Source organism: Gallinula chloropus (genome assembly GCF_964237585.1).
Source record: "Gallinula chloropus genome assembly, chromosome: 2".
Lineage (NCBI taxonomy): Eukaryota > Metazoa > Chordata > Aves > Gruiformes > Rallidae > Gallinula > Gallinula chloropus.
The window spans coordinates 104,071,071-104,098,408 of NC_140086.1; the positions used below are offsets into that span (position 1 = coordinate 104,071,071).

Below are 27,338 nucleotides of genomic sequence, written 5' to 3' on the forward strand. Positions count from 1 at the left end.
GGAGTGAAAAGGTTTCCCCTGCAGCCCATGGAAAAGACCATGGTGAAGCAGTCTGTCCCCCTGCAGCTCATACAAGATGATGGGGAGCAGAGATTCCACCTGCACTCCATGAAGGACCCCGTGCTGGAGCAGGTGGAGACTCCTGCAGGATGCTTTACCCCAGTGGGAAATGTACTGAAGCCAGCTCCTGGGAGAACCTGCAGCCCATGGAGAGAGGGGCCCATACTGGAGCTGGTTTGCTGGGGGGACTTGTGACCCTGTGGGGGACCCATGCTGTAGCAGTCTGGGCTTGAGGGACTGCACCCCACAGAAGTGACCCAGGCTGGGACAGCTGGTGAATAGCTGAAGCCCTGTGGAACTCATGTTGGAGAAGTTTGTGGAGGACTGCCTCCTGTGGGTGGGACTCCACGGTGCAGCAGGGGAAGGGTGTGAGGAATCTTCCCCCAGAAGAAAACCAACTCAAGAGGAACTGACCACAACCCCCATTCTCTATCCCCTTGTGCTGCTGGATGGGGAGTAGATAGAGAAATTGGGAGTAAAGTTGAACCTGGGAAGAAGGGAAGAGTAGTGGGAGGTGTTTTAAGATTTGGTTTTATTTGTAATTATCCTACTCTGTTTTGATTGGGTAATAGATTAATTTTATTCTGTGTTGGGTTTGTTTTGCCTGTGTCAGTAATTGCTGAATGATCTCTCCCTGTCCTTATATTAACCCATGAGGTTTTTGTTATATTTTCTCTACCCTATCCAGCTGAGGAGGGCAGTGACAGAGTGCTTTGGTGGCCAGGGTCAACCCACCACAGATAGAAATCCTACTTTAGATTAAAAAAATAAAATAATTGTATTAATCTATTCATTAGTAGATTCCACACAATATCAGTGTATACAGGGGTAATAGAGGATACATAAAAAGATTATTGAGTGAATGCCGCTTATTAAATTGTCATCTGTAACTCTTAGAGAAGACAGAAGAAATTACGAAAAGTCAGTGCTATTTCCCCCATGTATTTCCCTCAGCATAAAAGAAAACAGTCAACATATGGCACAGAGACTATTATTCATGGATATGCATCCAGTGCCTCAAGCAATGAAAACCATAAGTGCTCCTAATTCTGCCATTATCATAATTATTGTTACAATATCTTTTATCAGTACCATTTTGTCACAGAAACAAACCCACCTCCCTCCTTCCACACTGCTCTAGCACCCATGTTCGAGTCACTCTCTAATTCTAGCTCTGAAGTTTGGCACCATGTTTTGGTTCCTCTGTCTCTGACACTGATCTCTCTGTGTAGTGTTCTGTAGTTCAGTGAATGTCACAGCTAACAGTGTACTATCCTAACAATGTCAAAGTTTGAGGTGGAAATGTCCATGGCAATGTTTGACTTCCCACATCCTAATTTTTGCAGGGCCTGGAAAATTTCCTTTATTAATTTAATTCTGTATTTTTCATACTTCATTTCTGCTGATTCCAGTGCAAACTGGGAGGAGTGACTGATCCACCAGAGGGTCGTGCTGCCATCCAGAGGGACCCTGACAAGCTGGAGAAAATAGGCTCACAGAAATATCGTTAAGTTCAACGGGGAAAAGTGTAAAGCTTCACACCTGGGGAAGAACAACTTAATTCACCAGCATGTGCTGGTGGCCACCCAGCTGGGAAGCAGCTTGGCAGAAAAGGCCCTGGGGGTCCTGGTGGAAGACAAATTGAACGTGAGCCAGTGATGCGCCCTTGCAGCCAAGCCATCCAGGGCTACCTTAGGTAAAACATTGTCAGAAGGTTGAGAGAAGTGGTCCTTCCTCTCTGGTCAGTGCTGGTGATGCCACAATGTCATGACTCAGCCACAGCTGCAGCTGAGCACCATGCATGGCCTGCTACTCCTCCCTGGGTGGGACGTGGAGGAGAATGGGCAGACAAAGGCACATCTCGGGGTTGGGGTAAGCACAGTTCGTTGGGACAGAAAAGGGAGAGGGAAACAACAGGGCTTAGTACATACACAACAGTGATAACACAGGGGACTTTACCAACCCGATGACTGACAGTCCACACTCAGACCCTCTGGAAGCTGCGAAGAGCTGCCCCTCCATGATATTACATGGAAGACACCCTTGGCCAGCTTGACTCACCTGTCTGGGCTCCTTGTGAAAATTAACTCTATCCTAGTTGAAACTGGGACACACAGCTGGAGCAGTCTGTCCAGCTGTGGGCTCCCGAGTACAATAGAGATATGAAATTACTGGAGAGAGTCCAATGAAGAGCCACTAAGGTGATGAAGGGACTGGAGCAACTCTCCTATGAAAAGAAGCTGAGAGAGCTGGAGAAGAAGTGAAGGCTGTTCAGACTGGAGAAGGCTCAAGGGGGATCACATCAACATGTACCTGCAGGGAAGGTGCAAAGAGCCAGTGGACACCACTGAAAAAAGCCTGGCTTTTCAGTGACAGGACCACAGGCAATGGGCACCAACTGAAACACAGGAGGATCCCTCAGAACATTTGTAAACACTTTTTCATTTGTGGGTGACTGAGCGCTGTCATAGACTGCCCAGCGAAGCTGCAGTCTCCATGCCTGGGGATAATGAAAAGCTGTTTAGACATAGTCCTGGGCAACTGTCTCTAGGTGGCCATGCTTGAGCAGAGGGGTTTGATGAGATGAACTGTGAGGTCCTTTCCAACCACACTTATTCTGTGATTCTTCCTACTCTTTCATTTTTTAAATCCCTCACATATTCTGACATACAGAATTCTAATGACTTCTGTAGCTCTCTATTCATCAATAACTGTATGAATTTCTCAAGGTAGAATACTTTATGAGCCAGTACTGATTCAATTGCCAACATGTTGCTATTAATGGAAAAAGTGTTCATAGAAGTATGGTTCCAATTGGTCACTGAATATTTCATACCATGTAAAATATCATGCTGTCTGTCATGATAAAAGAGACACAGTTAAATCTTATAAATGAAGCATTCTAAGAGCACAGAGCGGGTCTCACACAAAAATGAGTATCAGCTTTATGGGTTGGTTCATTGTTAGTGTGTTTATGGGGGATATCAGAAATGCAGTTTTAATTCTATTTTTTGCCTGAAGGGATTTAAACCCACATCAATTACCTCACAGCAGATTGCCCCTGTTACCAGGCTGTAAAATACTCTGGGGTAGGCCTTTCTCAGTCTCTCTGTTATAATTGTTCCACTTGGGATGAATCAATACTATTTATTAGAGAGGAAACTAGAACCAATTGTCACTGTCTCACCCCAAATGGGCTATAGGTTTGTATTCTCAACAAAAAGGCCAAGTGCAATAGCTTCCTCTGAGTTCTTAACACACTTTTCTCATGAAAAATGGATAATGAGGGTTGGAGTCACTAGATGAGTGATTTCAACTCATATCTCTTACGTTCTACAAGAAAATGCAGTGATACCAGTCCAAAAGGGAGAAATTCTGGGGGGAAATGAACTTGCAGAGATAAAATTAAATATCAGATTGTAATATAACCGAGTATGATGGAGGCAAAGTTGCACGGGCAGCCAAAATTCTGGACTTTCTGATTTTAGGACTTGACCACAACTTTAGCATTCTTTTCTATATCTCAGTTGACATGAAAGCATAAATACACTCCTTCTTTTTTACAGTCACAGATACTGTGAATAAAATGAAAATAAAGAGACCTTGCAGGGAGGATCAGAAATGTAGTATTTTTGCCTTTGTTCTTTGGTAAGAGGAAACACAGAAACAAAAGACATTAAAAATAATGGCAATGTTGTAAAAGTTAAAAGATTTCGGTCATTCTCACCCTGCCTTCTTGTAAACAACTCACCATTGCTTATAATCAGCATCACAGTTGCAGTAGTACTTGGGATCAGTACAGTTGCGCTCAATACCGCAGGCACATTTCTGAATACCAGGTCCTGATCCACCCCAATAGTAGTGCTTCTCGTTGGCTTTTCCAACCCACCAGGTATATGGATTCCCTTCTGTAAGGAAAGAAATTGCAAGGTTATGATGCATTAAAGAGCTAGACCTCCATAATGTATTAAATGGGCTCTGATGTTTAATATGAAGATATTAGCAAGACACAATTGGAGAGCGATACTGCATTTCTGGCAAAGAAATGCATTCATTACTACTGAGCAACTCAAAGGACCTTGACAGGTAAACAAAACATATTTTCTTTTCTGTATTAACACAATTTCTAATGATTAATTTTTTTTTATCTTGCATGCTCTTTGTTTAGCTTTTTAGTTTTCTCAGTTTATGTTATAAAAATATGTTGGCAGGTTCCATAATTATTTTAAATTAATTTCAAATTCCTATAGCAAGCTATCAGATGGATTATTCAATATTTGATCACAAATGCTGCACAGAAAGATGCTTTCATTTTCTCTCTCTTTTTTTTAAAAATAGCAGCTATTAATTGGAAATTAATCTGTCTTCATTGAAAAACAAACATGTTCATCATGCACTCTCCAGCTGGTTCAAATGAAAGCATAAAGAGATACTATAAAATTCTAAAAGCATCTCAGCATTTTTTTTGAAGTATAAATTATTTAATATCTAAGCAAAGGTGATTTGAACTTTGATATAATTGTATTTCTTGGCATTGGGCCTGTCACCGGGCATTTTCCTATATATGGCTGTAAATTTATTTCTAATGCTAATTCTAAGCCTCTAATGTGTAAATAAATAAATAAATAAATAAACAAATACCTATATCTTAATTTCTAATTTGAAAAAAAAAAGGCCCTTATAAGTTTCGTTTATTCCTCCAGTTCAGCAAGACACTTAAATACGAGGTTAACTTCAAACCCATGTGAATAACTCAATCCATCTCAATGTACTTATCTCACTGATTTAGAAAACACGATTGAACTCAGCCTATAAACATGGTTCTTTGGAATATCTTTTTCCCTCACCTAATCTGCTGCTGGTATTTTCTCATTAAATGAAACAAAGCTATTTGCATAGACTTCACGTATTAATAAATTTTACAAGTAAAATCCTACATAAGCGATACTCTACTTTTCAAGATTTTCTCTTTGTGTACCTCACATGTATCTCCACAAAACTACATACATAATCCTAAAAATAGCCATTTCATAATTAGATTTGATGAGCTAGACCATCAATCTCCTTATCTCAGACATATGTTGAAAGTAATTCACACAGAACTATAAAGAAAATTAAATTCCAGAAATAGAATGCAATGAAATAGCTGTACACCAAAACCCCCAGCTTTCTGAAAATGCTTGGTTCAATGGTTTTGAATTGTTAAACATCATATAAAATAACACTACTGAAAAAAAAAGTAATGTGAAAAATTCATGGTGGCTGAAGGTTTTTATTAGATGTTACTATGCTGCACAGTATGACCATTTAGTCCTGCGCTAATGCACTGGGTATGCGTGACTTGATTCTAAACCCCAAATTGGTCATTCCAGCCTCTGTGACTTGATTATTATGGAACTAAGTGCTGCAAGGTAGAAGTGTGTCGTGTGAATGCTGCAGCAGCATTTCCAATCTGAAATATAATCTGTTGGATAGGAGAGTACATAGCCCTGGCTTCCAAAAGATTATCTAATAAGCATGTAAGGGTAAGTGACAGAATTGCTTTCATTGATATAGGATCCAACTACAATATTAATGATGTCTGAATCTCCTACTGTGTACTTTTTTCCTCTCATCTCTGAAGTTAGTTCTTATGCTATATTGGAAATGCTGTAATTCTGACTGTTAGTGAAAATTCTTCTTGTTTACACCCTTCCTGTCTAGTGAAGGACTGCACAATTCAGTCAGGAAGCACTTCACCGAGAAGCAAAACCGCTAAATGAAGCACCAGAAGGAAACAAATTACTCAGAAATATCTAAAAGAGGGTTAAAAATTCAGAAACCTGAAGAAATTATTAAAGTCGATGAAAGTGATGGCAGAATTACAGATTACAGTGATGAGTGTCACAGACCACTATGACAGACACAAACAGGGCATGTTTTAAATCATATGAATGACAAATGACGTCCAGTTTTAAACCCAGAATGTAGTCTGGCACAGACAGAGCCATTTTTCACATCTATTGTTTTTAGAGTGCATATGCACTAGCTAAAGGTCTGGCCCCATTTGGACACATCCTTCTTCATTCTGTAGAAAAGATCTACTACACACAGGCTTAGGAACACAAATGGACTTGGGAAGACAGTAACATGAACAATTAGATTTCCAGTAAGGTCAAAAAGCAAACATACAATTTTAAGAAGTTTGCACTCAGCACATACTCTGCTAGCCATCTCCACAACCAGTAATTCCAGCATGGCCCTTCTGAACACCACCAGCAGTTTGGAATTGCCCAGCATATTGTCTTAGACAATAGAGGGGCCCTTGCTAGGCAGCTCCCATTACCTGGCTCCAGTGCAGTGGGACAGACTTTCCATTAGGACATAACTTTGTGCACTGAAATAGGATGAGCCTCACATAAGACCCTCCTGCACCACAGTGGTCCACACAAGGGACCCTGGAGCTCCCTGATAGTCTGTGGTCAATAAAAGAAAAAAGTGGGGCAACACTTGTGTGCCATCACTCTGTGCCAGCCCAATGAGAACAGAGCCCTTTGTGGCTGTCCTGCTTCCTTCAGACAAGAAAAAGGAGTGTAGTATTCATAAGCTCCCCATCAGGAATGCATGGTAATACACTGAAGACGCCACTATGACTGGGCAAAATAGTAAAAGCCTGCATTGGAGAGACTGAAAGAACAATAGAAAAGAAAGAGAAGGAACTATCATGCAGGTAAAAGCATTTTTAGAAATAGGATCCCTCTTGCCCTCCCACATTTCACCCTGGTTTATAGCTCTGTAATCTCCTTCTGAGGACGAGTCCTACTTCAGAGTCCTCTGCTTATTTATTTCCTGCTTTGGAAGCTATTGGAAAGGGTTGATCCAAGTTGAAGTGGTATGCATTGCAACATGAACCCTGATCATTAATGGATATCATTCTAAGCAGCAGACTATTTTTTCATACATTCTGCTAAAATATCAATGGCATATGGCATTAGAAGTACATAAATTCAGTTTAAGGACAAAAGACAGTAGGGGAAAAAAATTATACATATACAAAAGTTGTCAAGTGTATTGCTGTGACCAGTAGTACCAGAAGATATTTCTTCTGGTTTTGAAGTAATGTTTTCTATCACAGGAACAAATTTTGAGTCGTGGGATAACTTTTTGTTCTTGTTAGTGATTGACTGCTTTTTTTTGTCTTTTTTTTTTCCCCCAAGCTTTTGTGGACAAATAGCATCATGAGAAGAAGGAGTGGGTGTTGATACTCTCTACCTGCCTTGGGATTTTGGTTGGAATCAAGTCTTGATGCAGAACTTTTCTCTGGGCACAAAACAGCTCTTCTTCTAGGGCTGCTGTAGGAAGCATTTAGGTTTATGTGTACTAAGAGAAGATCAGGATGCCTTTCCATTTTTCCTTCTTGAGGAGGAGCCACTTGCAAGGTGTTGTGCACTTATTACTGTGTCAGAGTAACGATGGCATCACAGTAGGATGTGGATATCAAGAAAATGGACACAGATTTTAGTTTTTAGAAGGTTCGTTAACCTTACAGACAAAGTTAATAGCTGTGGTATGAGAACGGTCTTCTAAGGACAAAATGGCTGATCTTATTTTAATGGGGCATGTGGACATAGGAGTATGGACAAAACATCACATTAAAAGCATATTTTTAGCGATTCAGATCTTTCTCTCACACATGCACACACAAAAGCCTTTAATATTTATATGCAATACAGTTAACAGCGGTTGAAATGGTTTGCGGGGCTGGGCTTTGATTACTATTAATACAAAATACGAGTTATTATTTAAATCCATGTACAATGTTAGTTCAGATTTGCAGTTATTAAATCAAAGTATGTAAAGAATCTGGTCATCAGTGCTTTCTACCAAGAAGTGCTCCCCTTCTACAGAATATTCAGAAAAATGTAAAGGACTAGGGGAACTTTGTATTCTCACAGATCTTTCAGTGTCATAAAAAAGCAATTCCTTTTTCATCTCATAAATGTATCATTTTATTTAACATAAAAACATACCAAACCAAAGTTAATGTAGTATGAACAGAACTCTCAACAGTCAATAATATATTTATTTCTAATGTAGCCAAACAGTCTCAAAACGTGTAACTTTTGAAAGCACACTCTATATTCTACTGAGCATTTAATAAAACCATTTGGTTTTATTATTTTTAAATGCAACTGATTAATAAAAATGGCACTACATTCAACATTTTAAAGCTGTTGTTTCAAAGCTATTCAGTGCCAGCAACTGAAGCTGCAGTACCAAGAGAACTCAGATTAGGGAACTGAATAAAGCGGACAGATGCTCCATGGCACTATGCATTAAGTAAGCTCCATTCACAACACAGCCTCCAGTGGGCTTCTGACTGTATTCCTTACGTGTGAATTACCTGGAGAAGCTAAAAAATTCTTTATTCATCATGTCCTCCTTGTTGCAAATTTCCCTCCAATTTGCTCTTCATTCTTCCTTCATTAAAAGGCAGGATTTTTCCAACAATGATCTACAAAGTCTGTCTGACTCCTATGGCTATTGAAGGAAGACTAGAAGTGTGTTGCTTCTGCTGAAAGGGAGGTGGCTCTTTCCCATTCCTAGCACTTTATTTTTGGAAGAATAGCAACAGAAATTAATATTGGCAGCACTGTTAGGAACATGGCTCATCTCACCCGGAGTTCTGCATTGGACAGGGGCAACGGGAGGCAAAACATAGAGAAAAGATCTGAATTTGGCTATTACTTGTGGTTGATTATCTTTTCACTCCTTCAGCATCAGTTCACTGCGTTAAGGATGCTACAGGGTACATTTCTGCCTACTTCTGTCAGTGTCTGTTTATAAATCCACTGCCCATGAATTTGCCTAATTCCTTTCTGAACCTGTATACTCTATCTGCATCCACCACCTCTCGTGGTGAATCAAAGCCAGCTACAACTTGCTCTGGATAAGGATTATCCTGCATCTGCCTGTCAGGAGATTTTCCTGACCTCTATCTGGTCCTTAAAATCAAAAGGAATGGTTTATAAAGACAGGCTAGGAACACTTTCAAACTGAAGCCAATGGCTCAGAACCACTGAAAAACAAGACCAGTGAAAACTGCTCAGTGGGGACCCTGCCTAACTTTAATGACTAGATTTAGCTAATCCCCTGAAAGCAATTAGGTATTAATTCACTGTACTGGATAGCTTTCAGGTGTTTGGGTGGGTTTTTAAATTTATTTTTAAAAATTTCTGTAGAACCATTCCAGTTATCCATTAATATTACAGATTCCTGAATAAATACTAGGGAATGCCAACAACAATGACACTGTGTATAATTGACATTATTTTCAGAAAAGATTCTTTTCAGTTCTTCACTTCTTTATTAATGGAAAAGATTAAAACAGCACAAGTTGAATTAATTACCCAGTTCTTGTTATTGGCAAAGTAGGCCCAAAGACATCTTTCAGAAATGTACTCCAATTTTGGAAGTCTAAATTAGTCATCAGTAGAAATGAAAACTGTTTCCGAGGGATAATGTACAGTGGTGAAATGGAAGAGAAAACGTCAAAAAAATCTAACCTGCACATGTGGAAAGGCAGGTATAATTCTTCCTTTTACTTTTGAATAAAATATATTCTTTACACGCACATTTTGCATTAAGCTGCACTATAACATACAGTACTTTTAGCCTCACACAAGGGTAACTTGACTTTAGGTCATGGTTCATTAGAACCTGTGCAGGAATTCTATCTGATATTGCATTGAAGTAACAGGCACCGAAAGAGTAATTTTATCACTGTTTGAAAAGTTCAGCATGCTAATACGTGTGCTTCATGGCTTTCACCTTGCTTCTTATTGCCAGCTTTTTTCCTTACACCATCAGCAGTATCTATTTCACTTGGGTCAAATAATTTTTATGAACACTGTGAGCCATTTATCTCAGGTTTTGAAGACTTAGAATTTGGAAAAAAAAAGCAAACACGGTTTGATGTTACTCACGCATTAAGTACATCCACATGTTCCAGTTTAGGATTCTGAAAGCCGAGGGTGTCAAAGCTGGGTTGGCTTTGTCAAGATGTTTTATTTTGTGCTGGTTTATTTCGCTAGTCTTTATCATTATGCATATGCTTAGGACCAATATCAAGCTGATTAGACACTTTACAGGTTTGCCACCCCTGACTTATGTCTTGGAATGCCTGCCTAGACTGAACCTGCAGCTGCTGAGAAGTTTCATGGCAAGAGCAGAACTTAAGGTGCTCAGCGGTAGAGCCAAATCTGCTCCTGTTCGTGCCCCCGGCTGATTGTGAGCAAGCTGTGCCACTCCAAGTGATCACCTGGAAGCATGAATGTTTTGAAACTGAGAGAATAGAGCTGAAGAGATGACTTTGGCTGGCTGGTCACATTTCCAGATTTCAATGAAAGTGCCTGTGCACACAGTGACTTCTTAAGTGGACTTCCTGAGACCAAATGACAACTACTACATGTGACAGTGTTGAGATTATTTTTCTTTTGATTACTATTTTTTTAATTTGACCATTTTTTCTGTAATACTTCTTGCTCTCTATTGCATTGTGCAATACATACACATGAATGTAATGTGATGTTTGTAAGAGAAGCAAATTCTTATGTTGTTACAGTCATTTTGTTAACTGATAAATTGCTTTTCTTTGTGGCCAACTAAGGAGCGTTTAAACCGTGCTTAGTGTTTATGAAAACAGATTGCATCAGCAGTCAACATTCTATTAATGTCAAAAAGTAAGATTAGTCAAACCCTCGCAGCAACACACAGATGGGGCATCTGAGCACATGGAAAAAACCAAAGATTCAAAACCAAACCAACAAAAGGAAAACAATGAAAAAGAGATAGTGGCCATTTCAGAAAACTAGGTCTACTTATTTATAGCTGCTTATGAGTTTAATGGAAATATGACCTGAAACTTTTAGTTTCTTATTTATGACAAATTTCATTCTGTAAATACTTGTGTATGTTTTAGTTCTTTTTTCACAGTGCTACTATCCAATAAACTATTTTTTTTTTTCTTTTACTATGACTAGCCTGGAGCATTTGTTTTCTTTAAAAGCTCACTGAGGAAGTCAGACTATTTCACACTGCTATTTATTTGCGAAAGCTGTGTAAACTGTGTAAAAATTTAAGATTTAAAGTCTGCTCAGAAACTGAACCCTGAAATACACAATTTCTCAGACTGCTTGTTAATATAAGAATTGATACAATTTGATGTCTAAATTCATGCCCAAAGCATTTTAATGCAACATTATTTTAAAAAGTTTTTGCTTTCTTTAAGATACTCAGAATTACATCATACTTCAAAAGTAATTTATAAATTAAAAATGTTAAGATTTTAACATAAAATGTAGATAGATATTGGAAAATACTTATGAAAAGCATACAAATTACTGCTGATTATTTTACCTTGATACATTCAAAAAGAGCATTTTCAATTAATTTTGTCCCACATCTCAGTACAGTTAATATAACACACCCTATTCACTGTTTTCTTCAGAGCACCTAGGAATTAATTGCTGTCTTTTTCTTCCACTGCCACAAAGTAGTGCATTTTCTAGTGTAGGCAAGGAGAGCCATCTCTGTAACCCAAACAGGAAAAAATTCCATGACTTACTGTATCACGAACTAGAATCAGACATTTAGATGCCCAGCCAGGAGCCCTGGCTCTCCCACACATCCTGGAGGAGTACCACCATGCAATCAGTCCTCACCATACTTCTTAGGCTTCAAGTATGTTCTGGTACATAAAGACTGGCCTAACTGAGAAGAACCTAATTTTTTTCATCTATGTCCAGTAAAGACAGAGAAGAAGGGAACCCATGCAAGTGCTTCCAAACCAAATCTACTATCTGCTTACTCATGCCCTTGTCTCATGCGGCCATGTTACTCAGTGCATGAATGTTCTTATGTGCCCATGTATCTGCCTGCTAATTTTTCACGGAACGTACTATCAATCTATCAATCTATCAATGTCAAAATATAATGCAGCAAATATAGGATCTTATCCTTGATACTAGAAATCTGTTTAAAACGTCTTTTCCGTAAGGCAACAGGGGTAACTTCTAGTTATTGAGAAGCAGTCTCCATTTTTGTTCTAGTATCACAACTGCTTCTTAAAATTTCATTGCCTAGATACACAAAAAAAGTAGGCAAAGTTGACTTTTCTTTCAGAATTAGCAACCTATAAAAAAGATCTGGAGGCATATTGGTGTCCAATGGCATCTTATGAAAAAGCTGTCTGACAGCTTTATTTTGCCATTGGAGAGATTTACTCTTCGCTCCATCTCATGAAAAACTAGTAGAGTAGAAATGATTTTGCCCCTTGTCAAGACTCATATTCCAAGCTGCAGCTCTACTAAACAAGCCTGACTTGTTATTTCTCTTGGAATCAAGTCTCAGTGGTGAGATTTAGTTGAGGAAAGCAGCTGTCGGATGTCCATGTGTGCTACTGTTTGCTGGCTTCTGAAGTGAATTAATTATAAAATCACCATACTCCCTACTATGCTTAACAACACTGTGTGCCAGACTTGCTGACGTTACAATTAATTATGTATCATAAATTCACTGGATAATTTGAGGCCAAAGAACAGTGTCTTTGCTTAAGGTAATGCTAGGGGGAAAAGGAAAAGTAGCTATTTATAAAATGTCATTCAGCGGATAAAAAGAACATTTACGCACATAAGTATTCTACCAAAAGTATTCACTGCAGTTTTTACTATGTGTGCTGAAACAATGGGCGTATGGTGTTCCTTGTGGGAGAAGGGCATAGAGGATGTCTAAATCACAGTTAGAGAGTGTAATTGCAGTACAAATAGGCTTTTCACAGCTAGCCCTTCCCCGGGAAGCTCAGGTGGCACCACCAGCAAACCTGAGAAAGTCTTGATGGGAGTTTACAACTCACCCTGAAGTCATGATAAATGCACATTTTCATTTCATAGTCTTGCAAAGCACATACGAACACTAAAGGATTCCATGATTTTCTTAAAGGGAGGAATGCCTTTTTCTGATGAGTTGATAAAATTAATCTCTACCTAGCCTTGATGGACAGGTAAACAGCATAAACGCATGTATCCCTTACCACTGACACTTTTCAGGTTAATGCAGCTAAAGCCCCTGGATTATTCAACTTCTGAAAAATGATATAAAAAGCCCAGAAACTCACTGATGATATTTTCAGCACTAAGTTTTCTGTATCAAAAGGGTCATCTTACAGCAGAGATCCATTGGGAAGATTTCAGAAATTGTGGTTATTAGCACAACCATGACTACTCTTTTAGTAGTATGATATATAGGGGACTGTAAAATCAAACTGAAATTATTATACTATACTGAGAGCAGAGTCATTTACACTGTCATTCAATACAGTATGTGGAAACAGGGCAAATGCAAAACCAAGTTCTGTAAAAAGTTCAGTCAATGACTTAGCATCACAGAATCACATGTTGTGATCACATTCTTAGATTAATTCCCTTGCTGTTAATACATAAGGAAGGCAACGAAAACATTCCTTAACTAAATTTAAAATAACCAAATAATCCTTGGGATCTTGTTTCACAGACCCACTCAGGAGCACCTCTAACCTATACAGCAAAGAATATAGCTAATATTCTCATGTGTATATGCATTCAGCACAGAATGCCTTGCTGGTCCATTTTATCTAATTTGCAGCAATAACAGCCTACATTGAACTAGATATGACAAGTCCTTAAGAGTTGATGCCATTATTTTGCTAACAAATGAACTAAAACTAACAAGATCCCAAGGTAAATTAAACTACATTCTAGGTGAGCAGAACCGATGAAAGCTTTCTCTGCAAGCGGTCTTTCCTCTAAGGTCCCATGTCTCTCAAGCATTTCTCCTTTCAGACTGTTGTTCCCTGCCCCCAAGCACAATTCAGCACCATTTTAAGTCGAAAGAAAAAAAAAAAAGCCATTATAAGAGCCAGAAGGACTTCAGGCTTCTCTCCCCCATGAGAACTTAGTATCTGGCACTTCATATGGAACATGGACCATGGCACAATTGGAAATTGGTTTCGGGGAGCACAAGGGTTTTCTTTTGTTGATGAGACTGCTGCTGCAGCTGCTGCTGCTGTCAATTTTCTTTCCCTGCTGACCACTGAGGAACCTCCAAACAATCAGCTTTACTTCTTACTTTCCATTGTGCTGCAACTGCTGTATTGAGAGCCATGAATTCTTGATAACCACACTGATATTCCTATAGCAGATCATGTTGTCTCAGAAAATGCCTTTTTGGTTTGTGGTTTTTTTTAATTACACAGTGTGTGCACAGTTTTGAAGCTACAACTAGCACACACATATGAATACAGACATTAGCCTGTTTGCATAGCAGCCACACCGCTGCCAAACCGCCCACCATTCCAAATCTGGAAGGTGTCGGGTCCTTTGGAAATAAAAATGACACAAAGCATATATTACCATGACTTGCAATGTGTCGTGTTCCATACAATAGCAATGGATTTCAAGTGAAATAAATGGCCAGATGAGCCTCAGCACTGAGGCTTACAATCTAGCATATTCAAATTGAAATAAAGAAACCTATGCCACACAAAACCCCCATCATTTTGGGACCAATAAAGATAAAAGCCAGAGGCCCAAATGCAAGCCATCTGTCAAGCAAGGGCTATTTGAGACAGAAACGTGATGTGTAAAAGAGTAACACTCCCAGACAAGTCCTCCTGTCAAAATGTTTTGCCATCCTTTTCAAGTTTCTGCAGTCCAAACCCTTCCATTTCCCAAGGCTTTTGCTGTTTGAGATTAACCTGTAAGTTATTACAGGCTATTATATCCTCTTATTAAAAAATCAAACAAATGTATAAGTAACCTTCTAAAGTATAGACATGCAGTAAAGACAGATTTTAGAAGTTGCATGAAATATCAATAATGACAATGTTGCTACAGAGAAGTATAAACAAATATAAATTTTAGTGTGAAAGAAGACAAACAGGAAAGTGGGGTAAATTACTCCAGATGTATGTTGTGCTATCTTGAGCTTAATCTGGAGAAAACTCTCTTTGCATCCAGTGTTGGGATATGAAATAAAAATAATCACAGCCCTTTTTTAGCTTATAACTTGGTAATTGGCTTGTGTTTAGCCACTTAGATGATTTTTCTTCTAGGTCAGGTTCGGTCTAATGGCTACTGTAGGAACTGCATCTCTATTGATGTCTGGGAAACAGACACACATATTGATCAGGACTGACAGCTGGAAAGGTTAGGTGATGTATTTTACACTGTCAAGCTACTACCTGCTACAGCCTGAGCTCAGGGCACTCTTTTTTTCCTCCCTAAAGCTTGTTTCATCAGTCTATTCAAGCACATTAATTCTCACATGTGGCTTTCAAATTTCTCTATGGGAAAATAGAAATTGGTTAATGATGCACTTTATTGAAGACCTAATAAGATATTATGATAATCTCTTATTCTCTGAGTTGAAATGGCATTTCTTGACTATCCATATATACTCACAGGACAGAGAAATTACAGTCATTAAGTGTATAGAGTGCTAGTTGCAGTATTAACAGTAGAAACAGAACTCCAATTTCGCTGGCTGCTGAAAAACTTGATTTTAAAATCCTCTATTAATGCAATGACGCAAAGAATGATTTTCCCTGCTTTGTGTGAGAGAGTGTAAGTCCCACACTCTAGAGAGAGAATGACATGTTGGTGAAGAGAGCAACACCAACAGTGTGTCCCTTGGTCAATTCTTTGGACTCCTTTTGCTCTGCCATTCAAGCTTTTTATTGTCACAACTAGTGTTTACCTCCTTGTCTGCAAGACCAGCTTGCTAAGACAGCTCTTTGAAAAGTGTTAAAGGGGGAGAATATCCCTCAACAAGAAGCCTCAGCTAACTCTGAAACTTCTCCAAGAAAAGCTGGAGGAAGTTTCAGCAGAGACTCCTGCAAAACAGGCTCTGCCAGAAAGTTTCACTGGGACTCCCCCCATTTCCTCAGGAGATCCTTTGAGGATGATGCTCGCCATCATGTTCCCACCCAAGCAATATTACAGCTGCATTGCAGCCATGGACCCCTCTGATTTGGACCCAGGCCAAATGGACTGCCTTCCTGGCCTGACCTTGGACCAGCTTTGTAACCATGTACTTGCCTGGTGATTACTGGTCTTTGAACCGAGCAACTGTCTCTGGACATGATCCTTACCATGACTCGATAGAGAATCCCCTCTTCAAATACCAATATTAATGAGAAAAATCCGCATGACCCTTCATTCACACAATGTAGAAGGAATTTAAACTGGGTGAAGTGTTTTGAGCTTTTTGAATTAAGTGCAGCACAAACTTTTTCTCCAGCTCATGAGCGTCTCTTACACATAAAGTCGCTAATCTGCGCATAGTCTTATATTTAGTATTTTTACACTATCCTCTACATCAAATATACCTTTTCTTAGTCTGCCTTCCAAGGTAACTGTGGGCACTTGTCTTTAGACTTACTATTATGTTCTGAACAATAACTTTACATATGTTTACAGAAAACATGCCCCAACAAACACAGCATTTTAATGCATTTTCTAATATAGCTGAGATAAGATGACTAAAAGATGAAGTGAAGTTTTAATTAACAGATTCATACAATGCAAAACTGATGTGGGTGTTCACCAAATGGATATAAAATCAATAGATGAATTGTAAACAGAAAACCATCATCAATCATGGAAGCCATCGATCTCTGGAAGCCATCCAGAGGGATCTTGACAGGCTGGAAAGGTGGGCCTGGGTGAACCTAATAAGGTTCAACACTGCCAAGTGTAAGGTGTTGCACTTGGGCCGGAAGAATCCCAGACACAGATACAGACTGGGAGAAGAGCTCCTTGAGAGTAGCTGAGAAGGACTTGGGGATTGTGGTGGATGAGAAACTTAACATGAGCCAGCAGTGTGCTCTTGCAGCTCACAAGGCCAATGGGATCCTGGGCTTCATCAGCAGAGGGGTGGCCAGCAGGGACAGGGAGGTGATTGTCCCTCTCTACTCTGCCCTCGCGAGGCCCCATCTGGAGTCCTGTGTCCAGATCTGGGGCTCCCAATACAGGAAAGATGTAGAACTGTTGGAGAGGGTCCAGAGGAGGCCACAAAGATGATTAGAGGGCTGGAACACCTCCCCTATGAAGAGAGAGTGGGGGAGCTGGGCTTGTTCAGCCTGGAGAAGAGAAGGCTGTGGGGGGACCTCATTGCAGCCTTCCAGTACCTGAAGGGAACATACAAACAGGAGGGGAATCAACTTTTAAAAGGGTAGACAATGGCAGGACAAGGGGGAATGGATTAAAAGTAAAGGAAGGAAGGTTTATTTTAGATAATAGGAGGAAGTTTTTTTCAGAGAGAGTGGTGAGGTGCTGGAACAGGCTTCCCAGAGAGGTGGTGGATGCCCCGTCCCTGGAAGTGTTCAAGGCCAGGTTGGATGGAGCCCTGGGCAGCCTTGTGTAGCTCCAGGCCTGGAGGTGGGTGGCCCTGTCTGTGGCACGGGGTTTGGAGCTCTATGATCCTTGGCGTCCCTTCCAACTCATGCCATTCTATGATTCTATGATCAAGCTGTAAACAACATGAAGTACACAAAGAAAAAATGTCAAATATCACAGAGGGAAAATACAGACAGCAGGATCACTTCATAAACTCAGCAACAAAGAGCAACAAACCTGAAACAGATATTGTGTAGTGTATTTTTAAATGTATTTGGCTTGTTATGTGATGGTCAGTAAAACAGCACGCCCATCCTTTCCTGCCACAAAGAAAGTTGAAAAATGAAGGGAGATTCAAAATAATGGACTGGAAAACTGGTTTTTAGAATGAGCATTTTGAAGGTCCCGAATTTTGAATTTATGCAGAGCCCTTCTCAACTTATGAGTCAAAAGCAGTTTGCAAATGGGCTGTCCTGCTGAATCCTAGTTATTGCATGAAGGTTCTCCCAGGCTCCATGAGGCCTGGAGAACTGCCAGCTCAGAAAGTATGTATGGTATAAGAGTTTCAAAACCCTGGAGTAAAACGGTAAGAAGCAAACTTCGTTACACTCTCCAAATACCTAGAGGGAAAGCAGAAACTTCAGCAGTTATTATGAAATTTCTCACTGTAGCAGGCAAAGCATAAAATCAACCCACCAGCAGAAGATGAAGCCAGCTAAAAACAAAAGTTCCCTGAAGTTCATTAACCTTTGGCACAATTTGCTTAGAGTTACGTTAGATTCTTTACCACTAAAAATACGTATAGTGAAAAATGAGTTCTAAAATGTATGCTATATATAAAGAGAAAATGCTATGCATGTTTTAAATAGGTCAGATTAAATGATCTTAAAAATCCCTTCTGGCTTTATAATCTCCTTTGCAAATAAAACAAAAGATATTGACTACCCTTGAAAACTACTTGGAATCTTTAGTGATGCAGAACATGACTAATTTTCCACTCATACTTGCTATGTAATTTATAAGATGGATACCCTATCATTTCTCTGCAAACAGCACTAGATTCTTATTTGCTTTTGGAAGTGGATCTTAGGGCTGCTATTTTCATGCTGTGCCACATGATTTCTGCCTTTGAAAGTCGCCTTTTGTTTTCAGATTGTTTCACTATCATAATTTTATCACCAGTGAACACATATGTTCCAACATGACACTGACTAGCCACAGAGATGCACAAAACCCTCTCCTCAGTCTGCTTAGGTTGGATCTACCTATTAATTCCTGGTTAAAATTTGCTTGCATTAGTCCCAAAGAAACAGAATAATTCAGAGTGGAAGGGACATCTGGAGGTCGTGTACTCCAAACAGCTGCTAATTTTAACAATGATAATTTGAATTTAGATCAGGGCACTCACAGACTCGAAAATCTACAGAAGCTGGGAATCCATTGGCTTTCCAGGCAGCTTGCTGCAATGGCTAACTACTCCCAAAGCGAAGAATTTTTTCCTTATTATCATCTGGTATGTCCTCGACTGTAATTTGTGCCCATTGCCTTCTCCATACGCACTGCCCTCCTTTAAAGGAAGTCTGTCCCTGCCTTCTCTAAAACCACCCCTTAAGTAATGGAAGACAGCAATTAGATCCCCTTACCTTACCTTTCTCTTCTTCAGCTCAGCTGAACAAGCTGAGAAAGCTGAACAAGCCCAGTTTCCTTGAGCCTGGTTGTTCATCCAGTTTTCAACTCCCCTCCAATGCCTGATGATTTTCAGGCAAGAAAGACTGGTAGAAGATTAGTTCCCCTTTTTGGTTTCAGATATTTACAATTGACAGATTCTTTGGTGTTTGAAGAGGCCCAGGTTTTCACATGCAGTCTTTTCTCCCATACTACTTTTCTTGTGACTATTGTCATGTTCTGTTTGGTAGAATTAATCCTATAAATCTGACTAGATTAGAATGCACATGCAACTCTCAAAGTTATGTTAAGTGGGTCCTTTTTGCAGTGTGTTTTTCCTACAAGGGAATGACTTAACTAAGGTTTTTCTGACTCATGTTACTATCAAGGTTTTGAAGTTTCTCCATGGATATAAACTCAGATAGACCTACTTGTGTCTAACTTTTAACTTTACATCTGCACTAAAAGTCTGAGAAAACACACTAAAATTATTTTTAAAACCCTTTGTGGAATTGAGGGCTTTTAAGATATTCATGCTATACTCCTAAAAATATTAGCATTCAGTTAAACTTGCAGTCTATTTTACCTTGGTAATCCTGGACATATTTTAACAAATATGCTTGATTTGTGTTAAATAATGCAAACACTTGATTATTTCTCTGCCCGGGTCACATAGAACTGTCTCTGAATTACATGGCCTTGCAATTGTATCCACAGGATTGTTTATACTACAGCTCTGCTGCAACATATCCCATCCAACCACAAACAAGGATAAAATTTGAGAGAAGTGTTAATATTTTGGGCTGACCACACAATTCACTACCAGTTTGTAGATAGCAGTCAACCTCTACAGGGAAACTGGAAAAACCCTGATATTGATGTCCAGAAAAATACACTAAATTCAGCTGTATAGTGTAGACTTACCAGGTGAGACCCAAAAGGAAGCTGCGAGTTAATGAGTAAAATTGATTGCATGTTCTATTTCAGCTGTGTATTTTATTTATGACTTACTGTGCTCCTCTGTGTCTTACTAGCAATGGCCATGCTCCTAGCTGCTGTTTCTTCCTTATGTCTTAAACTCTGCCAGTCTCTTTAAAAACAGAGATATTGTACAATCTGACCAAACAGAACTGGCAGCTGTGAGTGTGCTTTATTGATGGATGAACAAACTACTACAAGGGAATCCTGGCTTCAGGCTGGACATATTTATTTCAGAAAGAGAAAAGGACTGGAGAATGGGCATGGAGTGAAGCAGTAAAACGTAGTTTTGCTTCATAATGCAGAATTTTTCAGTGTTCACAAGAAACAATCCATTATTCCAACAGTGATTCTCCAGCAGTGAATCACACACTCTTCTTGAAATATCTGAAGCTGAGTTTGAAGCTGCATATACTCTTGTCTGTGAGCTGTCCTGTGATATGGCATGAAGAGAAAATACTTCTGAATCAGCTAGAAACTAAACTCATGAATAAGCGATTTATTTCACATTTTGTATATGTCCATTACAAACTGCTCAGATCTAGATTTAAGACTCCTAGTACCAGATCAGAAACAGAAGAAATGCATGATGGAAAAGGCACTGATTATTTTTGTATAAGCAGGCTTTGTGCTACATCCAGTATGGTCTGTCTATGCAATGCTAACTTTGTACCACCTAAGGTACCACCTGACATCTGTTCTCCTGCAGATGACATCAAACCACCATAAGCACTTGAAACTGTTAGCTTCATTATCATTTTTCTCCAAAGTTAGAGAGAGATGCAGTGATTTACGTGCCTGAACTAGATCAAATATATGTTTCCAGCTCAGCCAGTACTGCACAGATCTAACAATGTCAGTGAAACAGATACAAGCTTCCTCTTTGTAAAGTTTCTAAAACGTTGTTCCTTGATCAGAGACAGACAGCAGCATCAATTATGGCAAACCAGCAGGTTTGATAAATGACCTAAGACATAAAGTATACTTTAAGCTCATGGCTACAATTCCAGCAGAATGCTAGGTGTTCACTGAAAATTTTGACTGACAACATAATAAAAAGATAAAGAGAGCTGTTTAAATCAACACTGTTCTAAGAAGCAACTATGGTGTATTACCTCTGTCATGCAAGATGCCAAACTTTAATTATATACGTAATATCACAATTTTGTCTTTGTGAGCTAATAGTTTTGAAAGAAACAGTCATGCTGTTGTGATACAGTATTTTCTTTGAGACCCGTAACAAGCAGCAAAGAAATTTGCCATTTGCCTTAACTTGTCAACATAACATTTACTTTTGCTGTCAAGGTGGTCCCAGAATGAACACTGTCATGTTAATTAGTGAGAAACAAGGACCAATGCTCACCATTGTGGGGAGGAAATATCACAGAAGAAATCAAGATTTTTCTTGGGAAAAGGGCAAGGGCAGAACACACACATGCACAACTTATGTCCTCTATATAAAGGATCAGAATTAATTCTTCTCTGCAATTCCTACAGACAGCCATTTGCAATGGGTTTGCTGCAAATGGAATTTCAAGACATTTCAGATGAGGCACTAGTTTCCTCCATGCTTCAAGGGAAATGACACAAATATCTGCACAATGAATTATGGGGTGCTTCTGACATCTGATGAGTTCCACCAGACTGAACAAATCTCTGCGTCACTGAAGCATTCAAGATATGTGATAGCAAAAGATCAAACTCTTTGGAGGAGACAATATTTTCTTCTCTGTGCTAGAATGCAGACTAAGATGGAGTATCATATAAACATTTTTCTCTACACCTCAAGTCTGGTAAATTAGCAAAATCTAACAGTTAAATCTGTTACTTACAAAAAATAGTGGGAAAGAAAATTTGCAATTAAGGGACACGAGTGAAACATGAAAACACGCAATTGAATATATAACTATTAAAAAGATGGTACCTTGAATGATAATTAAGTTATAACTAATATATGGATAACTGTTCTATTAATGGCTGCTGGACAATTATTGTCCTAGCTGCTCGGTGCTTTGACCACTACACTTCGGGATTCCCAAAAGCTGGTGTTAGTACAGTTGTCACCAATTCTTAAGGAAGAAAGCTATAAGTTATTCACCAAAGCTATAAAGTTATTCACCAAACTTGAATCAAATGAAAACATTTGACTCAAAAAAAAAAAAAAAAGATGATCCAAAGGTCCTAGGTGTTTTGGGGAATAAGCTGATGGCTAGGAAGTTCTCTGATAAAACTGAGTGTTCCTTTAAACCTTTGTCAGAAAGTGTTTTCTTTCTTTTCATTTTTTTAATTCTGCATCTAACACCCACAATAACTTTTTTTACTACCTTTTATCTGCCTTATCTCACTTTTACCTTTTTTTTTTTTTTTTCTGGTAAAGGATTTCTTAGTGAGAGATAAGGAGTAAAGAGAAGAAAGGTGGTACATAAAAAATGATAGAGTCCCAAACTTTCATAGCTCTCTGCTTATTTATTTAGGAAACCTTACAAGATGGGTAAGGAATCCAAAACTAAATTAATAATTTAATAACAAAAGAAACTCTCTGTGTCTTACTAAATTTATGTCTGGACTATTACCATGTTCAGAAATGAGGCAGACAAATCCAGAAGGGATTGCTGCTAGCTCAATGGATTCCATTATGTAGGTATGTGTAAGAATGTATGCATACACATCTGACTACATATATGTACAACGTATACCCATATATGCACATATAACTATGTATGTAGATGCTTAAGTGTCTGCAGACACATTTTTAACACATGTATGTTATTTTATTTCACTTCAGCCAACTTGTGGTCCATTTTATTAGGCAAGAAATACTGGTAATTCTGCACAGCATTAATAGCATCTGTCTGTCTGTCTGTTCTGGCAGCCCCGCAGTGGCCAGTACAATAGCTGACAGCACAGCAAATGGCATTTCAGTTACAACGTTCAGCATGAATAACAGAAGAGTAAAACAATTTTCTGAAACCTTGTCCCACCACACCTCCACCAGCCCAGCTCAATTACCATCTGGAACACTTGCGTGACAGAGAAGAGAAATGCTTGTATTTCAATAAGTTAATTTTAATTCCTTTTTTCACAAAGCTGCACAGAAAGTTCTGAAAATCAATACATGATAGCTCTGCACTAGGTATGACTTCTGTCTCCAATTATTTTTTTTTAAAATAACTTAAATAACAGCAGCAATGATGAAACATTAAAATCTAACAACTTCCAGGTCTCTGGGAGTGGGGACTTGTTTTTGTGAATCAAGCTCCAGCACAAGGGCTCAATGCTTTGATAAATTTCTTTCAAACATGGACTATGTTGGCTGTCACACGCACAAATCCCATAACTTAACTCAATTAAAAGTCCACACCAAATTAAGCTTCAGAAAAACACATAACATGCCAATCCTACACTTGCTGAGTAGGAACAGATACAAAGCAGAGAGATACAAGTCAGCAAACTCACTGAATCATGGCTGGAAGAGTAGGGAGGACCACAAGTGAAATCAGAGTCCACAATACCATGAAAGAGACAAACACCCTACACATGAATATAAACAAAATACAGCTTCTCAGAGGTGTACTAATTCTTTCTGTTTCCACCTTTGGATGCTTTATCACAAAAAAAACCCAAAAAGCAGCCCTCAAAAACAACTAGTAAAAGCAGAGAGGGAGGGAGGGAGGCAGGCAAGGGGGAAGGAAGAGGTCAACTGGTGAGGGACCAGTGGATAGTGGTGAGAATAACCCGAAATCCAGAAAATATGATTTATGCAGAAAGAATAATTTTTCAGTATTTAGCTTAAGGAAGAAAAGACAAAGGGATATGATAACAGTTTTTGCTGGCAAAACCACCTTTTGCAAAGCCTGGGAGGGCAGTCTGTATGGAATTCAGGCAGCAGGCAGTCAAAGAATCAAACGTGAGCAAGGGAATGCAGACAAGACCTTGGTGAAACCCTCCTAATGGTAAGGAAAGGGAAGTCCTGGAACAGGCAACCTGGGAAGGCTGTAGGGCCCCCACAGCAGTGGTGAGCTCTAACATCTCATCAGAGACATATCTTTCAGGAAAGACAAAGGAGCAGGTGTTACGAGAGGAACTAGATGAGCTATTAAAGATCTTCCCATTACTGTTCTGTACCTTCTTAGCATACTGCTCTTGCCCGCTTTTTTATTACTATTATTAAAATACCGATTAACTCATAACAGACAGAAACACATCAATTTGAATGACAGGTGTTGACTTCTACTTGTCTGCAAATACAGTCTTCCAGCTGGGATGTACATCCAGATCTCACCACAAAGCCCAGCACATAGTCCCCCAGCTCCTCTAGGGACCAGATTAAGGAGGCTTGAAGCAGATCCAGAGCTGCCTAGTCTTGAGGCTTTTGCCCCTTCATGCAAAGCTCAAGACACATCGCCTGTTTGTGGCTTTGCTTTCTTTGCTACTACTCATTAGCTTTCTATTTACTGATGATGGATGGGTGATCTTTGACCAAAACCACTCACACTAAATATCATTGTTGTGACATAGCTGCATATGTAATGACACTTGGTCTTTGCACTGCTTAACATGCTGCCATGAGAAAGGCAAAACTGGTTTCAGTGATGGAAAATCAGGCTTTAGTATAAAACCCCTTTACTGACTCATGCTACATTAGGGAGTAAGAGACCTATGTCATACATTAAGCTCCTTCCCTTTCATCCATCGGTAAACTGGTGGGAAAGTTGATGAAAATACAACAGGTAATACCCGATTTTGTGTGAATAACTTGAGTCAATGAGGGTCATAAGAACAACTTCCAGCACTGTTCTCATGCAGATTTGTCATTCATCCGAGACAGCACGCTCTTTGCCAGGGCCAAGCTGTATCTGGCCACTCAAGTGATCCCAATGCTGATCAGAACATTTTTTATAACAGCACTGCTATTCAGCAGTGAGATTTAGAGGCTACAAAACCAATGCGCCTTTCCTCCCCAAAAGTGACCCCCACAATCAAACCTGTAAGAGTTCTATACGGAATTCAGAGAAAACAGACCAGTTTTTCAGTGAATGCATTGTGTGTGTTAAACTGCACATGGAAATTCTGTTACATTTCTAGCAACTTACTTAGGTTTCAGCAGTTTAAAAACATATTCCTTACAGAAAAGGTACAATAAACATAATCATCCACATGTATTTATATTGACTTGACCTTATATACTTTCTTGCATTGTTGTAACACTTCTTCCTGCAATTTTTTTGCTTGTACATTCTGTGCTATGTATCATAAAATGTTCGCAATTATTGAATGACACAGCATAGACAAGCATAATTTGCTGTTTGCTTAATTTCTGTATTATTAGTCCAACATTCCTAAAATATCACATTTTGCTTAACCAAAGACAGACCATTTAGTTTTATTCATTATGTAGAAATTCCTTGAATACCTTCTTCTCTAATTCCCAAACTTAATTATAATTATGGCACAGTTTAAGATTCTCTTTCCTGAAATCCTTACCCTTAATATTTTCAAATTAATCATTTATAAAAGTCATTGCAGTAATTTGAGTATTAACAGAACAAAGTCTAGTACAATTTTAGTTTTTAACATATATTAAAATAAATTATCAGAATGACAGTAGCATGCAGTTAGCTGTGAACTCAGGATAAAAAAAAATAAGCTCTCCAATCAGCCATAATGCCATAGATAGGTTACATAGGGACTGGGTAAAAGAAGAAAATCCACATTGCCTTGCCCTCAACAACATAGAATCGTACAAAGACTGAAGCAAAGTAAAACCCAAGAGAAAAATCAAAGAGAACAACAAACAAGGGCTTACATAACAAGGCGAAATATGATTGGCTGGAGAGAAAAAAATAACAGCAATAGTAGAAATGGATCAGAGGTTCTAATCATAACATTTGACTTGTAAAAATCTTAAGAATTACCATCCAACTCACTCAAATGCTTCAAATTCTGCATTTCATATTAATGCGGGAAAATACTATATTGCCCACCTTGTGTGCAGAGTGCTGAATGCTTTGGAGAATGTATTTTCATACACTAACCATGGGCATTGGGAGTATGCATACTATTCCAGTCATGACAGCCTACTTTAAAGGAGTTTAAGGTATTGAAAAGGCGTTTCCTCAGAGACGTATTTTGGCCCATTCTTTGTCCCTAAACCACTATGGATGAAGTTCAAATTTATTTCTGAAAAGAACTCTAACAAGTCTTAAACCATACCTTGCTGTTAGTCTTATTCAAACTCTACTCTGGATAAGCTGCACTTACTAACAGGGGCTGCTGCACTGGGCTGCTGCACAGGGGTGAATTTCACAATCATGATATCTTAATTGTTCGTTATGAGTTTCTGTCAGAGAAGGGCTGCAAAAGTAGTCAAAATGCTAGTCCAAAATGAGGGATAAGTCCTTGCAAACTTGTGCAATGCATTTATTTCTTTGCATCTCCAACTGCCCATTCATAAGGTGGCCACAGTATCAGTCACTACACAGGATGACTGAATACACAACAGCTACAAAGGCTTTAGAGTTCTTTTTGAACCAAAACCAATTAATACAGAATGCTAAGTATTGCTAATTAAACATGCAAATTCTTTTTTGAGGAAAAAGTTTATGTATACTCCTCTGACAACATGCAAAATTTTATTGTTTGAAATGTCTACAGGCTTTCTGCTAGCATGAAGATAATCTTTTCTCTCTGGTATTTAGAAGAAATAGAAATTATTTGCTTCATTTATAACTACAAATGATTTAAAAGTGAGTGGATGAACTTCTCTTTCTTTGTATAACTTTGCTAACTTTTAAAAACTTGTTGTATTGTCTTCTTAAAATATGTACAGAGTGTGCCATGCTCTTTTCCTCTTTTTCAGTTCATTAACTCCATCTGGCATTTTTAGTGATCAGTCTAGCATGTCCAATCAAAAATGGACTCTTGCAACGCTTTGATCAATGGACATTTGGATACATCAACATATATTGCACATAACTGAATTGTTTTCTGGTACTTTGCCTCACTAACAGCAAAGATATTATTGTACTGATGTTCAACTCAGATGATGAGATGTGGATAAAATGACCCAGACTCTATTAGTTACACCAGCATTAATATGGAACAATCTTTCAGAAGATCCAAATGTAACTGACTGCAGACTCTTCTCGGGTAATTTTATAACAAAACTCTTTCACAAAGGAAGTGTTCCTGAAACAGCAATAAACCTTGAAGAATAAATGATCA

The 27,338-nt window shown here is 38.8% G+C and overlaps 1 protein-coding gene across 1 annotated transcript in view; it reads right to left on the reverse strand.

Annotated features, from left to right (window-relative positions):
- The window catches only part of CNTNAP2 (contactin associated protein 2), a gene marked incomplete at both ends in the record, with an annotated part of 1,153,104 nt that overhangs the window by 208,204 nt on the left and 917,562 nt on the right, over positions 1–27,338 (reverse strand). The window contains one exon of the mRNA XM_084260050.1: positions 3,812–3,968. Coding sequence (XP_084116176.1) covers positions 3,812–3,968 — 157 coding nt within the window. The remainder of the gene's footprint in view (positions 1–3,811; positions 3,969–27,338) is intronic.